The sequence below is a fragment of the Mobula hypostoma genome, chromosome 12, assembly GCF_963921235.1.
Source record: "Mobula hypostoma chromosome 12, sMobHyp1.1, whole genome shotgun sequence".
NCBI lineage: Eukaryota > Metazoa > Chordata > Chondrichthyes > Myliobatiformes > Myliobatidae > Mobula > Mobula hypostoma.
The window spans coordinates 80,691,403-80,712,651 of record NC_086108.1 but is presented as its reverse complement, the minus strand read 5'-3'; the positions used below and the strand labels follow the sequence as shown (position 1 = coordinate 80,712,651).

General features: G+C 40.6%; 1 protein-coding gene across 10 annotated transcripts in view; it reads left to right on the top strand.

Annotated features, from left to right (window-relative positions):
• The window catches only part of LOC134354946 (BTB/POZ domain-containing protein 19-like), a 230,778-nt gene that overhangs the window by 60,801 nt on the left and 148,728 nt on the right, over window positions 1-21,249 (top strand). For 9 of the 10 annotated variants that reach the window (XM_063064475.1, XM_063064465.1, XM_063064468.1 and 6 more), the window contains exon 4: window positions 18,040-18,099. The exons of the other annotated variant lie outside the window; for it this stretch is intronic. In XM_063064475.1, the coding sequence (XP_062920545.1) occupies window positions 18,040-18,099 (60 nt within the window). The remainder of the gene's footprint in view (window positions 1-18,039; window positions 18,100-21,249) is intronic. 10 annotated transcript variants of the gene reach the window in all.

Sequence of the window (21,249 nt, the reverse complement as noted above, 5' to 3'; positions counted from 1 at the left end):
ACAGGTGAAGTGGCAATTCCAGAAGAAACTTGAATTAACGAAGGATGCTTGATGGTTGTGGTGAATGCTACCACAGTAAAATCAGCCATCAAAGGTGGACTTCAGTGCTTCACTTCCAGATGACCCCATCAAAACATGAAGGAACCATTACAAAATCCCTCAGCCTCTGATGATCCTGTGATTTCTGTCTCTGAGGCCGACGTGGAAGCAGCCTTCAGGAGGATGAACCCACAAAAAGCACCTGGCCCAGGCGGGATACCTGGCCAAGTGCTAAAGACCTGTGATGATCAATTGGTTGGAGTTGTCACTGAGATCTTTAATCTTCCACTTTGGCAGTCTGAGGTACCCTACTAATTCAAGCAGGCTTCAGTTATACTGGTGCCCAAAAAGAACGTGGTAACCTCCCTCAGTAACTATCAGCCAGTAGCATTTACATCCACGGTGATGAAACATGTCAATTCTCGCCTGACAAGTAACTTGGATCTGCTGCATTTTGCCTACCGGAGCAACAGGTCCACAGCAGATGCCATCTTGTTGGCTCTTCACGCAACCCTGGAAAATCTGGACAGCAAGATGCATACATCAGGAAACTCTTTGTCAAATACAGCTCTGCATTCAATACCATCATCCCTCAAAACTAATCAGAAAGCTTCAAAACCTTGACCTTAAATTGCCCTTGTGCAATTGTATCCTCTATTTCCTCACATGCAGACTCCAGTTAGTTTGGATTGACAACAACGTCTCCTCCACGATCTCTATCAGCACAGGTGCACCACAAGGCTGTGTGCTTAGCCCACTGATCTACTTGCTTTCCATTTATGACTGAGTGACTAAGCACAGCTCCAATGCCATATTCAAGTTTGTTGACAACGTCACTGTTGTAGCCTGTATCAAAGGTGGTGACGGATCATTATATAGGAGGGAGATTGAAAATCTGGCTGAGTGGGCTTAACACCAACCTCTTCCTCAATGTCAGCAAGACCAAGGAGCTGATTATTGACTTCAGGAGGAGGAAACCAGAGGTGGATGAGCCAGTCCTCACTGGAGGATCAGAGGTGGAGAGGGTCAGCAACTTTAAATTCCTTGGTGGTTTTTTTTGGAGAACCTGTCCTGGGCATTGTATGTAAGTGCAGTTGCGAAGAAAGCAAAGCAGTGCCTCTGCTTCCTTAGGAGTTTTGGTATGACATCTAAAACTTTGACAAACAACTATTGATGTATAGTGGAGAGTATGCTGACTGGCTGCATCAGTGCCTGGTATGGGAGCACCAATGCCCTTGAATGGAAAATCCTACAAAAAGTAGTGGAACCATCAAAAGTAGCACATCCATTATCAGGGATCCCCACCACCCTGGATATACCATCGGGAAAAGGCACAGGAACCTCAAGACTCTCACCATCAGGTTCAAGAACAGTTATTATCTCAAATTGGTGCAGTCTTTCAATGATTCTGTTATGGTTTATTATTCTATTATGGATTTATTGAGTATTATTGAAAATGAATCTTAGGGTTGTTTATGGTGACATGTATGTACTTTGATAATAAATTTACTTTTGGGATGGCTCTCAGAAGTGCTTCCAATTTCTCCTGAGTGATGTTGTCTGAGCACTCTCTCCTGAGTAATGTATGACTGATAACACTGGACAGCAAATTTTATCAAAAGTTTTGCTTCCTCAGAATTTTTTTTTGTTTACGTTAGACTGCTTGAAGATGAACACAAATATAATTTCAGACTACTTGTATCATGTTAGGAATTTGGAGAAACAACAAATTAACTTTTATTGGATATAATGTGTTTAATTGCATAATGGTGCTGATGCTTTGCATCAACTAAGTTCAACTAAGTTAAAAATATTTTGTTAATGAATTTCGTTTGTACTCAGTGTCTGAGGCTTCTCGCTTAAGTGTCCAACAATAATTCGCCAGCATTAATGGATTCCATTTGCCCTGGTATCTTTTCTCCATGACCACAATGTCCTGGTGAAACCTTTCAGCATGCTCGTCACTGACAGCACCAAGATTTGCAGGGAAGAAGTCTAAATGGGAATGCAGAAAATGAATCTTTAGTGACATGTTGCATTTTTTCATGGTTTTATATGCTTGAAGCATGCTTTCAACCAGCTGCATGTAGTTTGGTGCTCTGTAGATGCCGAGAAAAATTTCAACAACTTGCTTGAATGCCTTCCATGTGATTTTCTCCGGTCCCACTAGAAATTCTTCAAATTGCCTGTTATTGATGACCTGCTTGATTGGTGGACCAGCAAAATTGCTTTCCTTAATCTTGGCATCAGTTATTTTGGGAAGCATCTGTCTCAGATATCAAAATCCTTCATAGAAATTTTTGTGCCTGGTGATAGCAAATTCCATCCTTACAGTCCTGAACCCAATAATTATTACTAAAACCTGTCCTGCCATGCAGCAGCCATGCTGCCTAAGCATGCCCAAGCATGCCTGGACAAGATAGGAAACTTTCCAGCTTACATTGTAGGCAACATTTTAATTGACTTAAATTATGAATTGAAATAATAAACATAAGTGATTTCAAAAAATGGTGCGTGATAGGGAAATTTCATGGTGATTTTCATGATCAGTAGCCCAAAACTCATAAGATCACCTGAAGGTATTCAGGAAGCAAAATCTTTGTTGTCCAGTGTAATGTTCACAAGGCCTTATAAACATATGATATTTCAATAGAACAAAGTAAAAGCCAGGCTATGCGTGTATGTATTATTCAAAAAATAAGTATATGCATATGCAAGAATAATTTAGCAAATAAGTGAGAAGGCAATTCACACCACATTAAAGTCTTTTAAACCATAAATGTCAGATTTTAGTAATATTCAGCAATACTTGGACATGAAATTATGATGAAAATGAGTAATGATATCTGGTGTTCGCAAGGGCCAGAAATAGCAATTTAGGAAAGTAGGGCAGCAGACTAATTTTATAAGAGGGTGTTTCTACAGTGGCTCGTAAATACAAGAGATTCTTCGGATGCTGGAAATCCAAAGCAACAAATACAAAATGCTGGAGGAATTCAGCAGGTCCAGGCAGCATCTATGGAAGTGGATAAACAGTTGATGTTTAGGGTCGAGACCCTTCTTCAGGACTGGAAAGGAAGGGGGAAGATGCCAGAATAAGAAGGTAGTGAAAGCGCATGGAGGGCAGGTTTAAAGATGGGTGAAGCCAGGAGATGTGAGAGTGGGGGAAGGAAGTACAAAGCTGGGAGGTGATAGTTGGAAAAGGTAAAGGGTTTGAGAAAAAGGAATCTGATAGGAGAGGAAAGTGGACCATGGGAGAAAGGGAAGGAGGAAGGGCACCAGGGAGAAGTGAAGGCAGGTGAGGAGAAGAGGTAGGTGGCCAGAGTGGGGAATTGAAGAAGAGGGAAGTAGAACGGGTGGGGAAATACCAGATGTTGAAATTCATGATCATACCATCAGGTTGGAGGCTGCCTAGACAGAATATGAGGTATTGTTCCTCCAATCTGAGAGTGGCCTCATTGTGATAGAAGAGGAGGCCATGGACTGACTTGCCAGAATGGGAAGAGGAGGCCATGAATAGATGTGTTAGAATGGGAATGGGGATAGGCATTAAGATGGTTGACCACCAGGAAATACCACTTTTTGCAGATGGAGCAGAGGTGTTCAACAAAGCGATCCCCAAATCTACGTTCTACAGTGGCTTTCCTAATTTTAAACAAAGGTCTGTGGAATTATGTGGCTCTTTGCAGAAATTTTGTTTGGAGAATAAAGCATCTCCTGTAGAAATTCACCTTCTGTGCCCCCCACCCCCGACTTAAATTATTTTTAAATGACAGAAGCTTCTTTTTCCATTTAATCAAAATCGTGTCTACATTGAATTAGTTTTTTTTGTGGTAGGATATCACACATAAAGAGTAGCATAAGCTTTGATTTAGAGAGCCATCTAGTAATGAAATTTGACTTAATTGGATTGGGTTACTTCGGAAATTAGTGTGTGTTGCTTAAGATTTCCAGCATCTTTAGAATCTCTTGTGGTTATCATATATTCCCAAATGGGAGAATTATAAACAGCTGAAATCAGCCCATTACTAAGGGGTATCTGGCTTCGCGTGAGTACAAAGGAAGGTTAAGCTATTTGGACTATCGGTGCGTGACAGAGAATATTTATGCTAGGTCATAAATTAGGTTTTTTGAAGTTTTAAATAAAATAACCCCCACATTTCTTTAAAGTAAGCACAAATTCCATAATCAGAAGTATAAATTAAAGCTTAGAAGAGGGAAGTTGAATGACCATTTGGTTAATTGCTTCAGGAAGAGAACAATTAATGTGTAGAGTTAACTGTTCACATTCAGCCCAAATTCAGTAAATTTTTAAGGGGTACAAAAGAGTATTATTTATTATTAATATTTGAGGATTCAAATGTTTTTTCCCCATTCTGTTAATTCCTAAATGCTCTGCACCAATATGTTTAATCACCTTGCAATCTACGCATTCCCTCAGTTTCCTTTCCTCCACCCCTAGTTAAGCGTATACTGTTCATGAAACTTTGAATGAGGCAATGTAACCTATTTTGGCTCTTGCTTAATCCATTGTATAATCAGATACTCCCGATAGGAATCTTTCTCTGCTTGGTACTTGCTCCACCCAATATCACAGCTAAAACAATGATAGCATATATTTCCAAGACAAACCTTTTTATTTATCTCTGAAATCATGTACTACTAAATACTGCTTGCTTTATAATTCTGTTAAAATAATGTTTGGATCTGAATAAAAATGAAAACAATCCAATCTGGTTTTTGTAAAAGAAATAATGGAACATTAACAACTGGAGCAAAGCATGGTGGCAACTTTGCAGCAGTCATGTTGCAGAGGAATTCGAATGAAAGAATAGCCTAATTAAACTTGATTGATATTGCTTAAATCGTTTTATTACTAAGATTTCTCCCATCAACATAGTCTGACAAAGTGTCTCAGCCCAAAGCATCGACTGTTTATTTCCCAACATAGATGCTGCCTGATTGCTGAGTTCCTCCAACACTTCTTGTGTCTCCCATCAGCACCCTGATTATCTTCTTCCTTTTCAACAGTGATTACCTGCATGTTTCCCATCATGACTGTGCTGATTATAAAACATTCTAGTAACATTATTTTGTTCCCTTGTGTAGTTCATTCAATATTTCAAAACTAATTCACCCCATTAAGAAAATAATTAAGTTAAATGCAAGTACAGTATTGTATCCAGCCACTGTTATGGGGCTGTTGAAACTGATAAATATCCTGGAAGCCAAAAATGAGAGTTGAATCAGAGAGCGTTCTGCGAGAAATCTCATAGGAGAGTAGTTAGGCATGGAATTGAATCCATAATAACAGCTGGATTTAAATGTGATGCCAACTCAAGCTGTCACAGTTCATATATAAGAATCCACTTGAGTTAGACTTTTGGGACCATATCCTACAATGAATCAGTGACTTCAGAAAGTGTTTTACTTCTAAAATTCATTATTTCTTTTTGAAAATTGATTATTTATTTTTGAAACTTGTTTATTTTTCTCATTTTACCATTGGACGTGGGAGAGGAATCAGGCCATTCGGCCTATCGATTCTGCCCTGCCATTCTGTAATGGCTGATTTATCACTCCTCTTAACCCCATTCTCCTGCCTTCTCCCCGTAACCTTTGACACCCTGATTAATCAAAATCGTATCATCTCCGCCTTAAATATACACAGTGGCTTGGCCTGCACAGCAGTCTCTGGCAATAGCTTCTACAGATCCACCAACCTCTGGCTAAAGAAATTTTTCATCACCTCTGTTCTAAATGGGCATCCCTCAGTTTTGGGCATGCCCCCTGGCTCTAAACTACAGGAAGCATCCTCTCCACATCCACTCTATCTTGGCCTTCCAGTGTTCAATAGGTTTCAATAAGATCCTCCCTCATTCTTCTAAGCTCCAGTGAGTACCGGTCCAGAACCATTACAGGCTCCTCATATATTAACCCTTTCATTGCTGGGATCATTCCCATGAATCTCTTCTGGACCCTCTCCAATGACAGTGCACATCTTTTCTTACGTAAGGGGCTTAAGCTGTTCACAATACACCAAGTGCAGTCTGACCAAAGCATTATAAAGCCTCAGCATTGCATCTTTGTACTCTAGTCCTCTGGAAATGAATGCTAACAATGCAATTGTCTTCCTTACCACTGACTCAATCTGCAAGTTACACTTTGGGAATCCTGCAACAAGGACTTCCAAGTCTTTTTGCACCTCTAATTTTTGATTTTTCCCGATATAGAAATAACTTACACCCTTATTCCTTCCACAACTTGCATGACCATGCACTTCCCTACACTATAATCCATCTGCCACTTTGCCAATTTCCCCAATATGTCTAAATCCTCTGCAGCTTCCCTGCTTCTTCAGTACTGCCTTCCACAAAGCCATCAATTCCTTCGTCCAAGTCACTGACTTATAACGTGATAAAAAAACATTCCCGACACCTGCTCCTGTGGCACACCACTAAATCACCGGCACCCAACCAGAGGGAGCTCTTTTTATTCCCACTCTTTGCCTCCTGCCAGTCAGCCGGTCGTCTATCCAGCAACCTCGTGTGGCACCTTGTCAAAGGCCTTCTGAAAATCCAGACTAACAGCATCCACTGACTCTCCTTTGTCTATCGTGCCCGTTATTCCCTCAAAGAATTCCAACAGATTTGTCAGGCAAGATTTGCCTTGAGTGAGTGACATTTGATCTTTTCCAGTCCTCAGGAATTGTTTCATAATCTAGCGATTCTTGAAAGATCATTACTAGTGCCTCCACGGTCTCTTTAGCTACCTCTTCCAGAATCCTGATATGTAGTCCATCTGGTCCAGGTGACTTACCTACCTTCAGACCTCTCAGCTTTTCTGGCACACTTGTATTTTCTGGCTTTCTGCTAGCAATTTTCACAGTGAAGGCTGATGCAAGCTACTTATTTGGTTCATCCAGCATTTCTTTATCCCCCATTACTACCTCTTCACCCTCATTTTTCAGTGGTCTGATATCTACTCTCATCTCTCCCTTACTCTTTATGTTTGAAATTTTTCTTGTATCCTCTTTTATATTATGGGCTAGCTTACCTTCATTTTTTGCCTTTTCCCTCTTTATGGCTTTTTTTAATTTAATTTTTTTAAAAGCTTCCCAATCCGCTACCTTCCCACTAATTTTTGCTACATTGTATGTCCTCTCTTTAGCATTTATGCTGTCTTTGACGTTCCATGCTTGCCTCATCCTCCCTTTGAAATATTTCTTTATATTGAAAATATTCCAAGAATATAAACACAAGAGGTACTGCAGATGCTGGAAATCTAGAGCAATATACAAAATGTGCTGGAGGAGCTCAGCAGGTCAGGCAGCGTCTGTGGATGGGAATAAACAGTTGACATTTTGGGCCAAGACTCTTCATCAGTCCTGACCTGCTAAGCTCTCCCAGCACGTTGTATGTATTCCAAGAATGTAACATTGGCAGGTAAATAGTTGCTTCCTACAACTCCTTGGCATAAGTTATGGCAGATTATACACTGGTAGAACTAGCATTTACATGACTGCCAATTTGGATGTGCAATGTAGCAAGATATGGGTGGTGGTGCATGCTTTGAAGGAGTTATGCATATGCAATGTGCAATGAAGGACTAAAGTCCATATCCTAAAAGGAAACTATATTTAATGTGAATTCTTTTTGGATGAACATTGTTCAAATGCCAAGAGACGGAAGACACTGAAAGGCGCAAGAACCTGACGAGTGTTTTAGTCTGTGGATGCAGCATGAAATGAGATTTTATGCAAAATGGACATAAGCCAATTCAATTTGAAAAATAAAACAAAGAAACATTTTGATTAAATGCAAAAATGAGAAAATAGAGCTGAAGAAATGAGCTGTAATTTTAAGTTTTGTTTAAATGTTAGAAAAAAAGTAGAATCTATTTTGACCTAGTAATATTTAAAATCAGGATAATGCATCTTTTGCTGATGAACTGGAATTTAGTATTCTTCTTGTGCAATTACTATCACTGGTTCTCATGATTTTGTGAGAGATACTAATCTGTTTTCTCTTCCGGTTGATTTGGTAGTTGTGAATTTCTAACCTTATTTTCCATCTACTGTAAGATCCTCTTGGGTCAATCACCTATTGTTGCCTCTGCATCAGTTACCCTTAACCATGTCCTTAATACTTTTGGACATGATTACAGTATTTCATATATTTATTACTTTAAATTGCAGTTTTAAGCACAGTGATAGGGGAATTTTAACTGATGAACAATAAGCATATTTGCTTAAACTCTGGGTTACCAATATTGTATTTAATGTGGTGAATAATTTGATAACTTGTAAGACCATAAGATATAGGATCAGAGTTAGGCCTTTTGGCCCATCGACTCTGCTTGCCATTTCATCATGACTGATCCAACATTCCTCTCAGCCGCAATCTCCTGCCTTTTCCCTGTACGCTTTCATGCCCCAACCAATCCATAATCTATCAAACTCTGCCTTAAGTATACATAAAGATTTGGCCTCCACAGCTTCCTGAGGCAAAGAATTCCACAAATTCACCACTCTGTGGTTAGAGAAGTTCCTCCTCATCTCTGTTCTAAAAGGACGCCCCTCTAATCTGAGGCTATGCCCTATGGTTTCCCACCATAGGAAACATCCTCTTCACATCCACTCTATCAAGACCTTTCACCATTCAATAGGTTTCAATGAGGTCACCCCTCATTCTTCTGAATTCTAGTGAATACAGGCCCAGAGCCATCAAACACTCTTCATACGACAAGATACGACAAGACTTTCAATCCTGGAATCATTTCTGTGAACCTCCTTTGAACCTTCTCTAGTTTCAGCACATCCTTTCTAGAACAAGGGGGCCAAGCTGCTCACAATATTCCAAGTGAGGCCTCACCAGTGCTTTGTAAAGTCTTGCAAAATATCTTGGTTTGCAAGTGTAAGGGCTCTTCTGTATTTAGTCAAAATACATTATAGGAGGGAAGCAATTACCTCTGATTACTAAATAAGATTTTGTTGTGAAAAGAATGTGGCTGTTGCCTTTTATGGGTTGAAATTATGTCAATCTGTTTCAACTCAGCTCATCTGTGCTTAAGGCTTTTACCATAACCCTTCATCTTGACGCTTATATACCCACAAATTGCATGGTTTATATTGCTCAAATGACAGACTTTAATTGAATGATCGACCTTAAAGGAGTGTGTTCCACTGTAATCATGAGTGCAAAGCAGAAACATTTCTTCTTTTAATTGTAGTGTTATTGTGATTTGAGGCTAGATAGTACATACGAAGACTGTTTAATCTTTTCCAAGAGGTATTTCATTTTCTGTTCAATGAGAGGATATCAAAGGTTAATGCCAACAGGTTTGCAGTACAAGGTACTGTAGAAAGAATAAAAAAAACAGGCAACGACAATATCCGAGCTGTGCCTCCAATCACAGGGGCAGGTGTTGCTGAGGCTCGAGCTTGGGAATGTAAACTGCGTACTGTTCCAGATATCTTGAACCCCAGTCTGGAATATGCCTGAAGTATAACCATTCATTATCGCAGTCACTTTGGTACCCACTGACAACCTAGTTTTTTCAAACTCTGGAGTTGTCGTGTGGTTGCAACTGGTAGGTTTCACTGAGTTATAGAGCTGTACAGCATTGAAATGGGTTCTTCAGCCCATCTTGTCCATGCTATCCAGGTTGTTTATCAGGGACCCATATCCCTCTAAACCTTTCCTATTCATATACCTGTCTAAATTTAACCATTGCAATTGTACTCTCCTCTACCATTAGTAGCTTGTTCCCAATTCCCATCGTCCTCTGTGAAAAAGTTTTCCTCAAATCCCTGTTAAAATTTCACCCTCTCACAGTAAATCTATGCTCTCTATTTTTAGACTCTTCTACCCTGGAAGAAAGACCATGACTCTTCATCCTGTTGGTGACCCTCATAATTTTAAATGGAAGAAAAATCATTTTTTAAAAGACAATCTCCCTGCCTCTTAGTCTCAGAAATAAAAATCCAGCCTGTCCTGTCTCTGCTTATAATTCAAGCTCTCTTGTCCCAGTAATGTCCCTGAGTCTCTTTTCTGCAACCTTTCCAGCGCAACATCTTTCCTATAGCTTGGAGATCAGAACTGTGCACAATATTCCAAATCTGGTCTTGCTAACATTGTGTACAGCTGTAGCCTGAAGTCCCCCACTCTTGTACTCAGTGCCCTGATTGACATCAGCATGTTGAAGGCATGTATGTCAAACACCTTCTTCAGCTGCCTGTCTACCTATCTTGCCACTTCCAGGGAGCTCTATACCTGCACCTCTAGGTACAAGTGCCCTACTAGTACACTCTCCAGAGCTCTGCCATTCGATGTGCAAGTCCTATTCTGGCTGAACTTCCCAAACACTTCAGACATGTTTGAATTAAATTCTATTTACCATTCCTTGCCCACTTTCTTAGTTGTTCTAGATCCTTTCGTAATTTTAAGTGTTTTTTTTTTAGAGATGGCATCTTCACAGACGTACGGACACCTGAAATTGGTGTAGGCTATTTCCCCTAAACAAAGTCAGTAGATACAACCTCCCTTTAAACTCCTCCTCACCTTTACTTGATTATTCTCCTTTGCTTGTGCTTAACTCATTCTCCCTGTCATACTGTATTTCAAGGGCATGCTGGGAAATTTGCATAAGCCATCTTTAACCATAGCACCATTGGCCAATTATTTTCAGACATAGCAGTATAGCATTCATCCTCACATCACACTCCAGCAGTTGAATTATTAATTAAACTCGCATGTTCCACTTGCCACACCGTCACAAAGTCCCCCATGTTGTTGTTTCGTGCCTTCAGGTCATCATTGACTCATGGCGACCCTATGGATAGTTGCCCTCAATGAGTTTTGATCCTTACAAAGGCAGCTCAGTGTAGATAGTGTTGCATTCATGGCTGTCTTTATTGTGTCCATCCATCTGATTGGCTGCCTTCCTCTCTTCTGTTGGCCTTCCACCTTGCTGAATGTGACCTCCATAACTTGCCTTAATTCTCCAGGCTGGTTCATTTATAGTTCAGTAAATTCATTTGTGAGATGCAGGTCTGAAATGGGAACAGATATGGTACTCACCTGCCTGTTAAACGTTAGAAAACTCCTGTGAGCATTGGTAAGATGCAATAGCCAAAGCAAATCCTGACGAAGGGTCTCGGCCCGAAACGTCGACTGTGCTTCTTCCTATGGATGCTGTCTGGCCTGCTGTGCTCCACCAGCATTTTGTGTGTGTTGCTTGAACTTTCAGCATCTGCAGATTTCCTCGTGTTTGCAAATCTTAAAAGAAGCTTTATGGTTTTATTTTGGATGTGCCTTAGGTTGCCTTATTTTTAATTGACTCTTTCCTGTAGATTTGCAGACCAGTGACTAATCAGACTAATCAGTGTATCCTTGGCTGAAAATTACAACAAACTGATAATGGTGTTTGGCCATGGTGTTGCTGTTTGTTTCTTTAATTGTTAGTGGAAATAACCTGTTTCAGATGTACCTACAATTAAATCATAGAGTCCTACAGCACAGAAATTGGCTCTTTGGTTTACCATGTTCATGCCAGCCATGATGATCTAACTATACTAATCCCATTTACCAGCATTGGGTCTGTAGCTTTGGAAATATGAATGCACCATATGCTTTCAAACTGGGTAGCATCAGCATCTGTGGAATAAAAAAATTGCTGGATGTGCTCAACTGGCCGGACAGCATCTGTGGAAAGAGAAACACAGTTAAAGCTTCACTAGAAGAAAGTTGAAAGTTCAAAGAACATTTATTATCAAAGTGTGTATAAATTATACTACCTTGAGATTCATCTTCTTACAGGCAGCTGGAAAACGAGAAACCTAAAAGAACCTATTAAAAAAGGTTAACAAACATCCAATGCACAGAGAGAGAGAGAGAGAGAGAGAGGGCAAAATAACCACAAATCATGCCAAACAATAAAAGCAAGCAACAACATTCAGAACTAAAGAGAGTCCATAGACACGAAGCCCAGAGCCTCAGCCACAGTTCATCAAACAGCAGAACAAAGCAGAGCTTGCAGACCGAAACCCGGAGCAGGCCACTGCCATAGCCGCAGTGTCACGGAGAGCGGAGTAAGTGTTGTGGAGCAGCGAACAGAACCACCTTGACCTTTGCCTCCGGTCCCGACATACAGCCTTTTCTATCTGTCCAGCTCAGTGTTTAAAAGAAAGAGCAGAATAGTTTATTTTAACTTGTAGAGTAGTTGGTGGGAGGAATGGATGGGACTTAGGGAATAGGTAAGGTAGGGATTGCCATAGGAATGTCTTGTCTGTTCAGATAGGTTACTGGGGACACTTCAACAGTGATTATGCTTCTTTATCTGGGTTATGTGTTGGGCTGTGGATATGCCCAACAGGTCAGACTGACCTAAAGGAGTAAAACTGAGTCATTATCACAGGTAACAAAAGAAATGGGGAGTTCTGGTACAGATTGAGAAAACAAATTGCCTGGCGCTGGAGAATTTGATAACGAGACTGAAAGGTTGTCATGTGCCGAGATGAGGCGTTATTATTCTTGCTTGTGATGGGTCAAACCCTTGATTGGCAAGTCATGGGGTCAATCCTCAGAAATGGGTGAAGTCCAGAGGACAGACCCAGAAGTCAAAGTATAGAGCTCAAAATGCCAAAGACCGAAGTCGGCAAATCTGGAGGTAGAGGCCTTAATGTTGAGTTAGTGAGTCCGGCTTAGGGACTGGAGGTTGAAGGCCCATTGTCTGTGAATCTGAGAGTGCAGGGCAAGGACTGAAGGACTGGAGACGCAGAGGCGGCCTGCCCTGGGCTTGAAGGTCTGTCTGTGTGTATGAAGAGGTGGGAAAGAGGCTTGCTTTGTTCTGTTATTGTTGTTTTCATGTTTTGTTGTTCAGCTGTTGGTATGCTATGTTGGCATAGTACCCAGTACATCCTTGGATGTTTTGGTTGTTATTGCAAGCAACACACTTCACTTTATGTTTTGATGTACATGTAATAAGTAAATTTGAAACTGAATCTGGGTCTTTTTGCCGGAGGTCACCGAGTGGGAGTGGGAATGGAAGTTAAAGTGCTTGTATCATTTTGCTATTTTTATTTCAGATTTCCAACGTCAACAATTTTTATTTGATTTTCATTTATGATCGGGTAGGTGGGTTGCAGATTAGAGTTGCATATCTTGATGCAAGCACAAACTAATCATGTGGCAACTTCCTCCAATGATCCCTGATGAAATGTATTTACCAGACATACCAAAGATATATCTGATATATGCATTCTATCAGTGATCTTATGTATGCTGTGGTAGATAGCTGAACTGTGCCAAAGAAAATTCTCCTGCAAAGCATTTGATAATTGAAAGCAGCTCTCTAGGTGTGTATCTGGAATGTTTACTCATTCAAATTGTGATGTAAAATGACATTTAATATGTAGAGATTGTACGCAAATATCTATTGAGAAAGCTTGTCAGTTGAAATTAACAGTTGGAGTAAAATGAAGTTACTAAATTCTACAGCCCGTCCAAACACTTGTTAGTCCTCTACCTTTAGTTTCTCTGCAACTTATATGATGAAGTGATGCAGTTGTTTAGCTAGATTTACAGAGATACCACCCTGAGAACAGAGTGTTACTGAATCAGTTATCACTATTAGAGATCAGTGTTAGTCAGTCCTAAGATTTTTTTGTGCATTATTGCTTTTTGCTGCTTTTTTTTAAAGACATCTGACATTTATTTAGTGATAGAGTTATAGGAAAGGTTTAGAGGGATTCAGGCCGAATACAGGCAAATGGGACCAGCTCAGGTGGACAGCTTAGTTGGCACAAATGCATTAGGCCAAAGGGCCTGTTATAAGCTTTTACAAGATTATTTTTGTTAAATAGGTAATAGTATTAAAATATTTATCAGTATCAAAGCCCTTGAGCTCACTACGTCCATGTAGATAATTAAGAACATATCGATATTGACCAGCACTTGATCCAGAGCCTTCAATGCCTTGGCAATTCAACTACTCAAATAAATACTTATTAAATGTTGAAAGAAACTGCCCCCACCACCCACACAGGCAGTGCATTCCAGCTTTTAACCACCCTCTATATCTGTAATATATTACTTAGAAATATAGAATACCTACAGCACAATACCAGCCCTTCGGCCCACAAAGTTGTGCCGAACATGTCCCTTACCTTAGAAATTACTAGGCTTACCCATAGCCCTCTATTTTTCTAAGCTCCATGTACCTATCCAGAAGTCTCTTAAAAGACCCTGTCGTATCCGTCTCCATCACCGTTGTGGGCAGCCCATTCCACGCACTCGCCACTCTCTGCGTAAAAAAACTTACCCCTGACAACTCCTCTGTACCTACTTCCCAGCACCTTAAGCCTGTGTCCTTTTGTGGCAACCATTTCAGCCCTGGGGAAAAAGCCTCTGACTATCCACACGATCAATGCCACTCATTAAGGTTCTTGTTACCTTGGTTAGAAGTTGTTGAACTCGTTAGAATTGTATGGGCCACTGTGTAAAATACCAAAGCCTGGAATAAGATTGGAGCAGGGAGAGAGATACCGTGGCGACCAGTCTTTTGGCCTGATGTATCTTTGCTGACCAAGCTGCCTACCTGAGCTAATCCCATTTGCCTACATTTAGCTCGAATCCCTCCAAACCTTTCCTATCCATGAGTCTGAATAAAATGTCTTTTTCTGCCTCTACCACTTCCTTTGTTCCACCTACCCACTGCTCCCTGTGTGGGGAATAAAACTTGCCCCTCAGATCCCTTTTGAAATTTTACCCTCTCATCTTAAGCTTGTATGCTCTAGTTTTATACTCCACTAACCTGGGAAAAAGACTGATCATTCACCCTACCTATGCCTCTCACGATGTTATACACCTCCATAAGGTCACTCCTCAGCCCCCTTCACTCCATGGAAAACAGTCACAGCCTATCCAATCCTAGCAACATCCATGAGAATTTTTTCTGAAGCCACTCTGGCTTAATCACTTCCTTCCTGTAACATGGTGACCAGAGCTGCACACAATACTCCAAAGTCCTTTACACCTGTAGCATGACGTCCATACCAAAATTTTCTTCAGATACTTACGATACCAAATTTCTTCGGGTACATGAAGTATAAAAGTGAGCTGAGTGTGGATATCAGACTGCTGGAAAGCAATGCTAGAAATGTCGTAATGGGGGATAAGGAAATGGCAGACGAACTGAATAAGTACTTTACATAGGTCTTCACTACGGAAGACACTAGCAGTACGGTGGAAGTTCCAGGTGTGAGAGGGCATGAAGTGTGTAAAGTTACCCTAACTAGACAGAAGATTCTTGGGAAACTGAAAGGTTTGAAGATAAATAAGTCACCTGGAGCAGAAGGTGTACACCCCAGGGTTCTGAAAGAGGTGGCTGAAGAGATCATAGAGGCATTAGTAATGATCTTTCAAGAATCATTAGATTCTGGAATGGTTCTGGAATGCTGGAAAATTGAAAATGTCACTCCACTCTTCAAGAAAGGAGAGAGACAGAAGAAGGAGAGAGGCAGAAGAAAGGAAACTATAGACCAATTAGCCTAACCTCAGAAGTTGGGAAGATGTTAGAGTCAATTATTAAGGATGAGGTCTCAGAGTACTTGGAGGCACAGTTTAAAATAAGCAGTTTAAAATTCCTCGAGGAAAACTCTTACCTGAAAAATCTGTTGAAATTCTTTGAAGAAATAACAAGCAGGATAGCCAAAGGAGAATTGGTTAATGTGCTTGGATTTTCAGAAAGCCTTTGACAAGGTACCACACATGAGGCTGCTTAACAAACTATGAACCCATGGTTATACAGGAAATATTCTAGCATGGATAAAGCTGTGGCTGATTGGCAGGAGGCAAAGAGTGGGAATAAAGGGAGCCTCTTCTGGTTGTCTGCCGGAGGTTAGTGGTGCTCCAAAGGGATCTGTGTTGGTACCAGTTCTTCTTACATTATATGCCAATGATTTGGATGATGGAATTGATGGCTTGGTTGCAAAGTTTACAGACAATATGAAGATAGGTGGAGGGGCAGGTAGTTTTGAGGAATAGAGAGGCAACAGAAGGACATAAACAGATTACGAGAATGGACAAAGAAAATGCAGATGGGATACAGTGTTGGGAAGTGAATGGTCATGCACTTTGGTAGAAGAAATAATAAGGTTGACTATTTTCTAAATGGCGACTAAATATGAAAAAATGAGGTGGAAAGGGACTTGGGAGTCCTTGTGCAGGATTCTCTAAAGGTTAATTTGCAGGTTGAATCTTTCGTGAGGAAGGCAAATGCAATGTTAGCATTTATTTCAAGAGGACTAGAATATAAAAGCAAGGACTGTAATATTTATAAAGCACTGGTGAGGCCTCACTGGGAGTATTGTGAGCAGGTTTGGGCCCCTTAGAAAGGATGTGCTGAAACAGGAGAGGGGTCAAAGGAGGTTTACGAAAATGATTCCAGGATTGAATGGCTTGTCATGTGAAGAGTGTTTGATGGCTCTGGACCTGTATTCACTAAAATTCAGAAGAATGAGAAGTGGCCTCATTGAAACATATCAAATGATGAAAGGCCTCGATGGAGTGGATGTGGAGAGAGTCAAAGACCAAAGGGCACACCTCAGAATAGAGGGGCATCCTTTTAGTACGGAGATCAGGAGGGATTTCTTTAGCCAGAGAGTGGTGAATATGTGGAATACTTTGCCACAGACAGCTGTGGAGGCCAAGTATTAATGTATATTTAAGGCAGAGCTTGATAGTTCTTGATTGGTCAGGACGTGAAAGGATATGGGGAGAAGGACTGAGAGGAACTTTGAATCAGCCATGATGGTGGAGCAGACTCAATGGACCAACTGGCCTAATTCTGCTCCTATACCTTACGGTCTTATGGTCCCAACTCTTGTACTCAGTGCCTTGACCAATGAAGGGCAGTGTAGTAAATGTCTCCTTCAGCATTTTCTACCTGTGTCGCCACTTTCAGGGATCTTCCAGAAACTTACCAACCATGACATTTAGATTCTTATCCAGATTATTAATATATATGACAAACAACAGGGGACCCAACACCAATCCTGTGATACACTACAGGTCAAAAGCGTTCAATCCAAATAGCAGCACTCTACTACCACCCCATGACTGCTTCCACCAAGTAAACTTTATATCCTTTTGGCTTAGCTCATCCTGGACACTGTGTAATCTTAAACACAAGAAATTCTGCAGATGCTGGAAACCCAAAGCAACGCACACAAAATGCTGGAGGAACTCTGGAGGTCAGGCAGCATCTATGGAAATGAATAAACAGACGATGTTTGGGCTGGGATGCTTCCTGAGGACTGAAAAGGAAGGGGGAAGACTCCAGAATAAAAAAGGTGGAGGGAGGGGAAGGTGGCTAGCTAAAAAGTGATAGTTATTGCCAGGTGGGTGGGAAAGATGAAGGGCTGGAGAAGAAGGAATCTGATAGGAGAGGAGAGTAGACTATTGGAGAAAGGGAAGTAGGTGACCCAGGGGGAGGTAATAGGCAGGTGAGAAGACGCAAGGGGCCAGAGTGGCGAATAAAAGAAGGGGGGGGGGACAGGGGAAAAAAATTTACTGGAAGGAGAAATCAATGTTCATGCTGTCAGGTTGGAGGCTACCCACATAGAATATAAGTTGTTGTGCCTCCACCTTGAGTGTGGCCTCATCTTGGCACAAGAGGAGGCTGTGGACCGACATGTGATTTATGTAATCTCACGTTATGCTATGTGATCTAACCTTCCAAACAAGACTATCATAGCCTTGTCAAAGGCCTTGTTAAATCCATGTGGACAATATCTACTCATCACCTTGTTGGTCAGCTTTTCAAAAAACTCATTTGAATTTGTGAGGCATGATTTCACACACAGAAACTTCTTTCAGCAACTCTTCTTTTATGTATATGATTCTCCCATCCAACAAAACATTCCGCTGCTGAAACTTTACTGTTGTAAAATCACTTACTTCAAATGTTTTGTCTGTTAACCATAGGTTTATTTTTCAGCTGTGCGTGGATTATATCAGCAGCACACTTACGGTAGAATCTGCCTGTGAAGCATTGCAGGTAAGTCTCAGTTTCTATTGATGTGCATTGCCTTTGATTGTCAGGAATTAGAAATTTCAATTCGTATTTGTATTAGTCCATTGCCTGGAAGTAAGAGTAGATGCTTATCCCTGCATTCTTCTGTTGAATGATTATCTAAGTTGTTGATATAAATTTGAATTTATTATTTTGATTTTTATGTCATTATCACTTCAGCTTTGATATCTTGAATCTTGAAGCACTTGTTTGCACAAGCATGTAATCAATTTAATTTCAGTTGCCTCGATAGTTGAATGACTGAATGGTAGACTTATTTTGACTAAAGCTATCCTGATTGGTAATACCGGGGCAGAAGTCAGAGCACTACAATTACTGGTATGTTTTATAATTCCAAAAAAATAAAAGCTAATTGAAAGTAAAACAAGGGGATGAGAGATGCTGGTCTTAGTTTTCTCTTTAACCGAAGCATGCACTTATGAAATGCCATTCAAGCTCATTTTGTAAATGACAGAAACAGCTGAGCCAGTGTCCAATTCCATTTTAATTAATTTGCTGTTCACTTCTGATGTAAGCTATATTGCTTATCCACGGCCTCCTCTACTGTAAAGATGAAGCCACACTCAGGTTGGAGGAACAACACCTTATATTCCGTCTGGGTAGCCTCCAACCTGATGGCATGAACATCGACTTCTCTAACTTCCGCTAGGCCCCACCTCCCCCTCGTACCCCATCTGTTACTCTTTTTAATGCACACATTCTTTCTCTCACTCTCCTTTTTCTCCCTCTGTCCCTCTGAATATACCTCTTGCCCATCCTCTGGGTCACCCCCCACCCCGTCTTTCTTCCCGGACCTCCTGTCCCATGATCCTCTCGTATCCCTTTTGCCTATCACCTGTCCAGCTGTCGGCTCCATCCCTCCCCCTCCTGTCTTCTATCATTTTGCATCTCCCCCTCCCCCTCCAGCTTTCAAATCCCTTACTCACTCTTCCTTCAGTTAGTCCTGACGAAGGGTCTCGGCCTGAAACGTCGACTGCGCCTCTTCCTATAGATGCTGCCTGGCCTGCTGCGTTCACCAGCAACTTTGATGTATGTTGCTTGAATTTCCAGCATCTGCAGAATTCCTGTTGTTTGCTTGTCCTTTGTTAGTTTTCATATGGTAAATCTCAAGGATACCCATTCTTATGCCACTGTCATCATTATCAGATATTTCATCAACAGCATGCAGATTAATGCTCTTTTTGAAACTGCCACTTGACATTTTATCTTTTTATCTTCCCAGTGCAGTACATTTATTTTTGTCTGCCTGACATGCCCTTTGTTCATGACCTACGTTGTTGCATTTTCTGCAAGTTTCAACTATAAACCTGCATTGGTCTTGTGTATGTGAGCCTCTACCACAATGATAACAAAATTTGTTTGAGTAGGCTGGTTTCTGCTTAGCCATTAAAATTTTGATTATGCTTACTTTCATTTCGGACTGTAACTCAATTGCATCTCTGTCTTCTGATTTCATTGACACTGCTATTTCAACTGCTCCTTTAAATGCAAGTTGTACTTCAGTTAGGAGCATTTTTTGAATGTTTTTTTTTGTAAAGTTCCACAAACTAAATGATCTCTCAGTGCATTGTTAAGCATAATACCCAATTGACAATGCTCAGACAATTTCTGAAGTTCAGCCACATGACACTGAAATGTAATCCCCTTCCTTTTGATTCTGCTTCTGAAATCTAACGTGTTCTCCAATCAACAATGGTTTCCATTCGAAATATTCCTGCATTACTTTCATGATATCAGCAAAGCTAATTTCTGCTGGTTTGGTTGGAGCAGTCAAACTCTGAAGCAAGCTGTATACAGGTGTCCCCCGCTTTCCGAACGTTCTCTTTACAACGTTTCGCTTTTACGAACGACCTACATTAGTGCCTGTTTTCGTTAACTGAAAAAGGATTTTCACTTTTATGAAAAAGGACGCTCACTTTAAACTTGTGTTTACCCCGAGAAAGACTACCATGACCATGAAGCCTTGCGCAGGCAGGTGTGTGCGCATGCGTGATGTGTGTACGTGTGCATGCATGATGTATATCTACTTGCAAGTGCATGACGTGCGCATGCGTGTATGTGCCGATTTTTTTTTCAACAAATCAATTTTGGCTCAAACTTCCCGATTCTGTTAAGTGAAACTACACTGTACATACATTATTTCTACTTTATATAGGCTGTGTATTTATCATATCATTCCTGCTTTTACTACGTTAGTGTTATTTCAGGTTTTATGTGCAATTTGGTATGATTTGGTTGGTTACTTTTTGGGTCTGGGAACGCTCAAAAAGTTTTCCCATATAAATTAATGGTAACTGCTTCTTCGCTTTACGCCATTTCGGCTTACGAATGGTTTCATAGGAACTCTCTACCTTTGGATAGCGGGGGAAACCTGTACCTTTAAATCCAGTGCACTCAGCAAAACTGGTATTCATTTCTCATTGGCTATTCCATTTGCTTTAAAATACTGCTCCATTCGCTCAGTATACAAACTCCAGTCATCTGTTGTGTAATGGAACGCATCAATCTTTCCGATGTGCCAGCCATTTTTGTTCTTTTTTTTTAATGATTGTTATCACCCAGCACTCCCTGTTTATGAACCCGTGAATTCTTCCGCTTTCTGCCTTTTTCCCCGATTGTGCCTTCCCTTCCGAAGCATTCAGTGCTGTGCTTTTAAATTCAAACTTCTCTCTGAGCTTCCACAAGTCATCTCAGGTTCGTTTTAAACTACTGTTATGTTTTGTAACTCGAAAACGTTAAAATTAATTGAAAACAAAACAAGGAACCAAGAGATGAGAGTCTTGAGTTTGTTCTTTATTTTAAGCAAGGCGCATATGTATCAAGTGGTAGCATCATGACATACACAATTCACTTATTTTTGCATGTAAGCCATAATGAATTTTTAAATGAACAAGAATGCTAAATCAAACAATATGTTTGCAATATTACTCAAATACTACTGAAATATTAAATACACAACAATTACCATCTAGTTTCCCTTCCAAGCTCAGCTGCCATAGTTCTGCCTGGAGCAGAAAGAACAGCTCTGGTGTTTGCTTGGCATAAGTGGGGACCTGATTAATTCATGCACTGTATAATGACTTGATCCGTATAAACAATATGCAGGATAAGCTT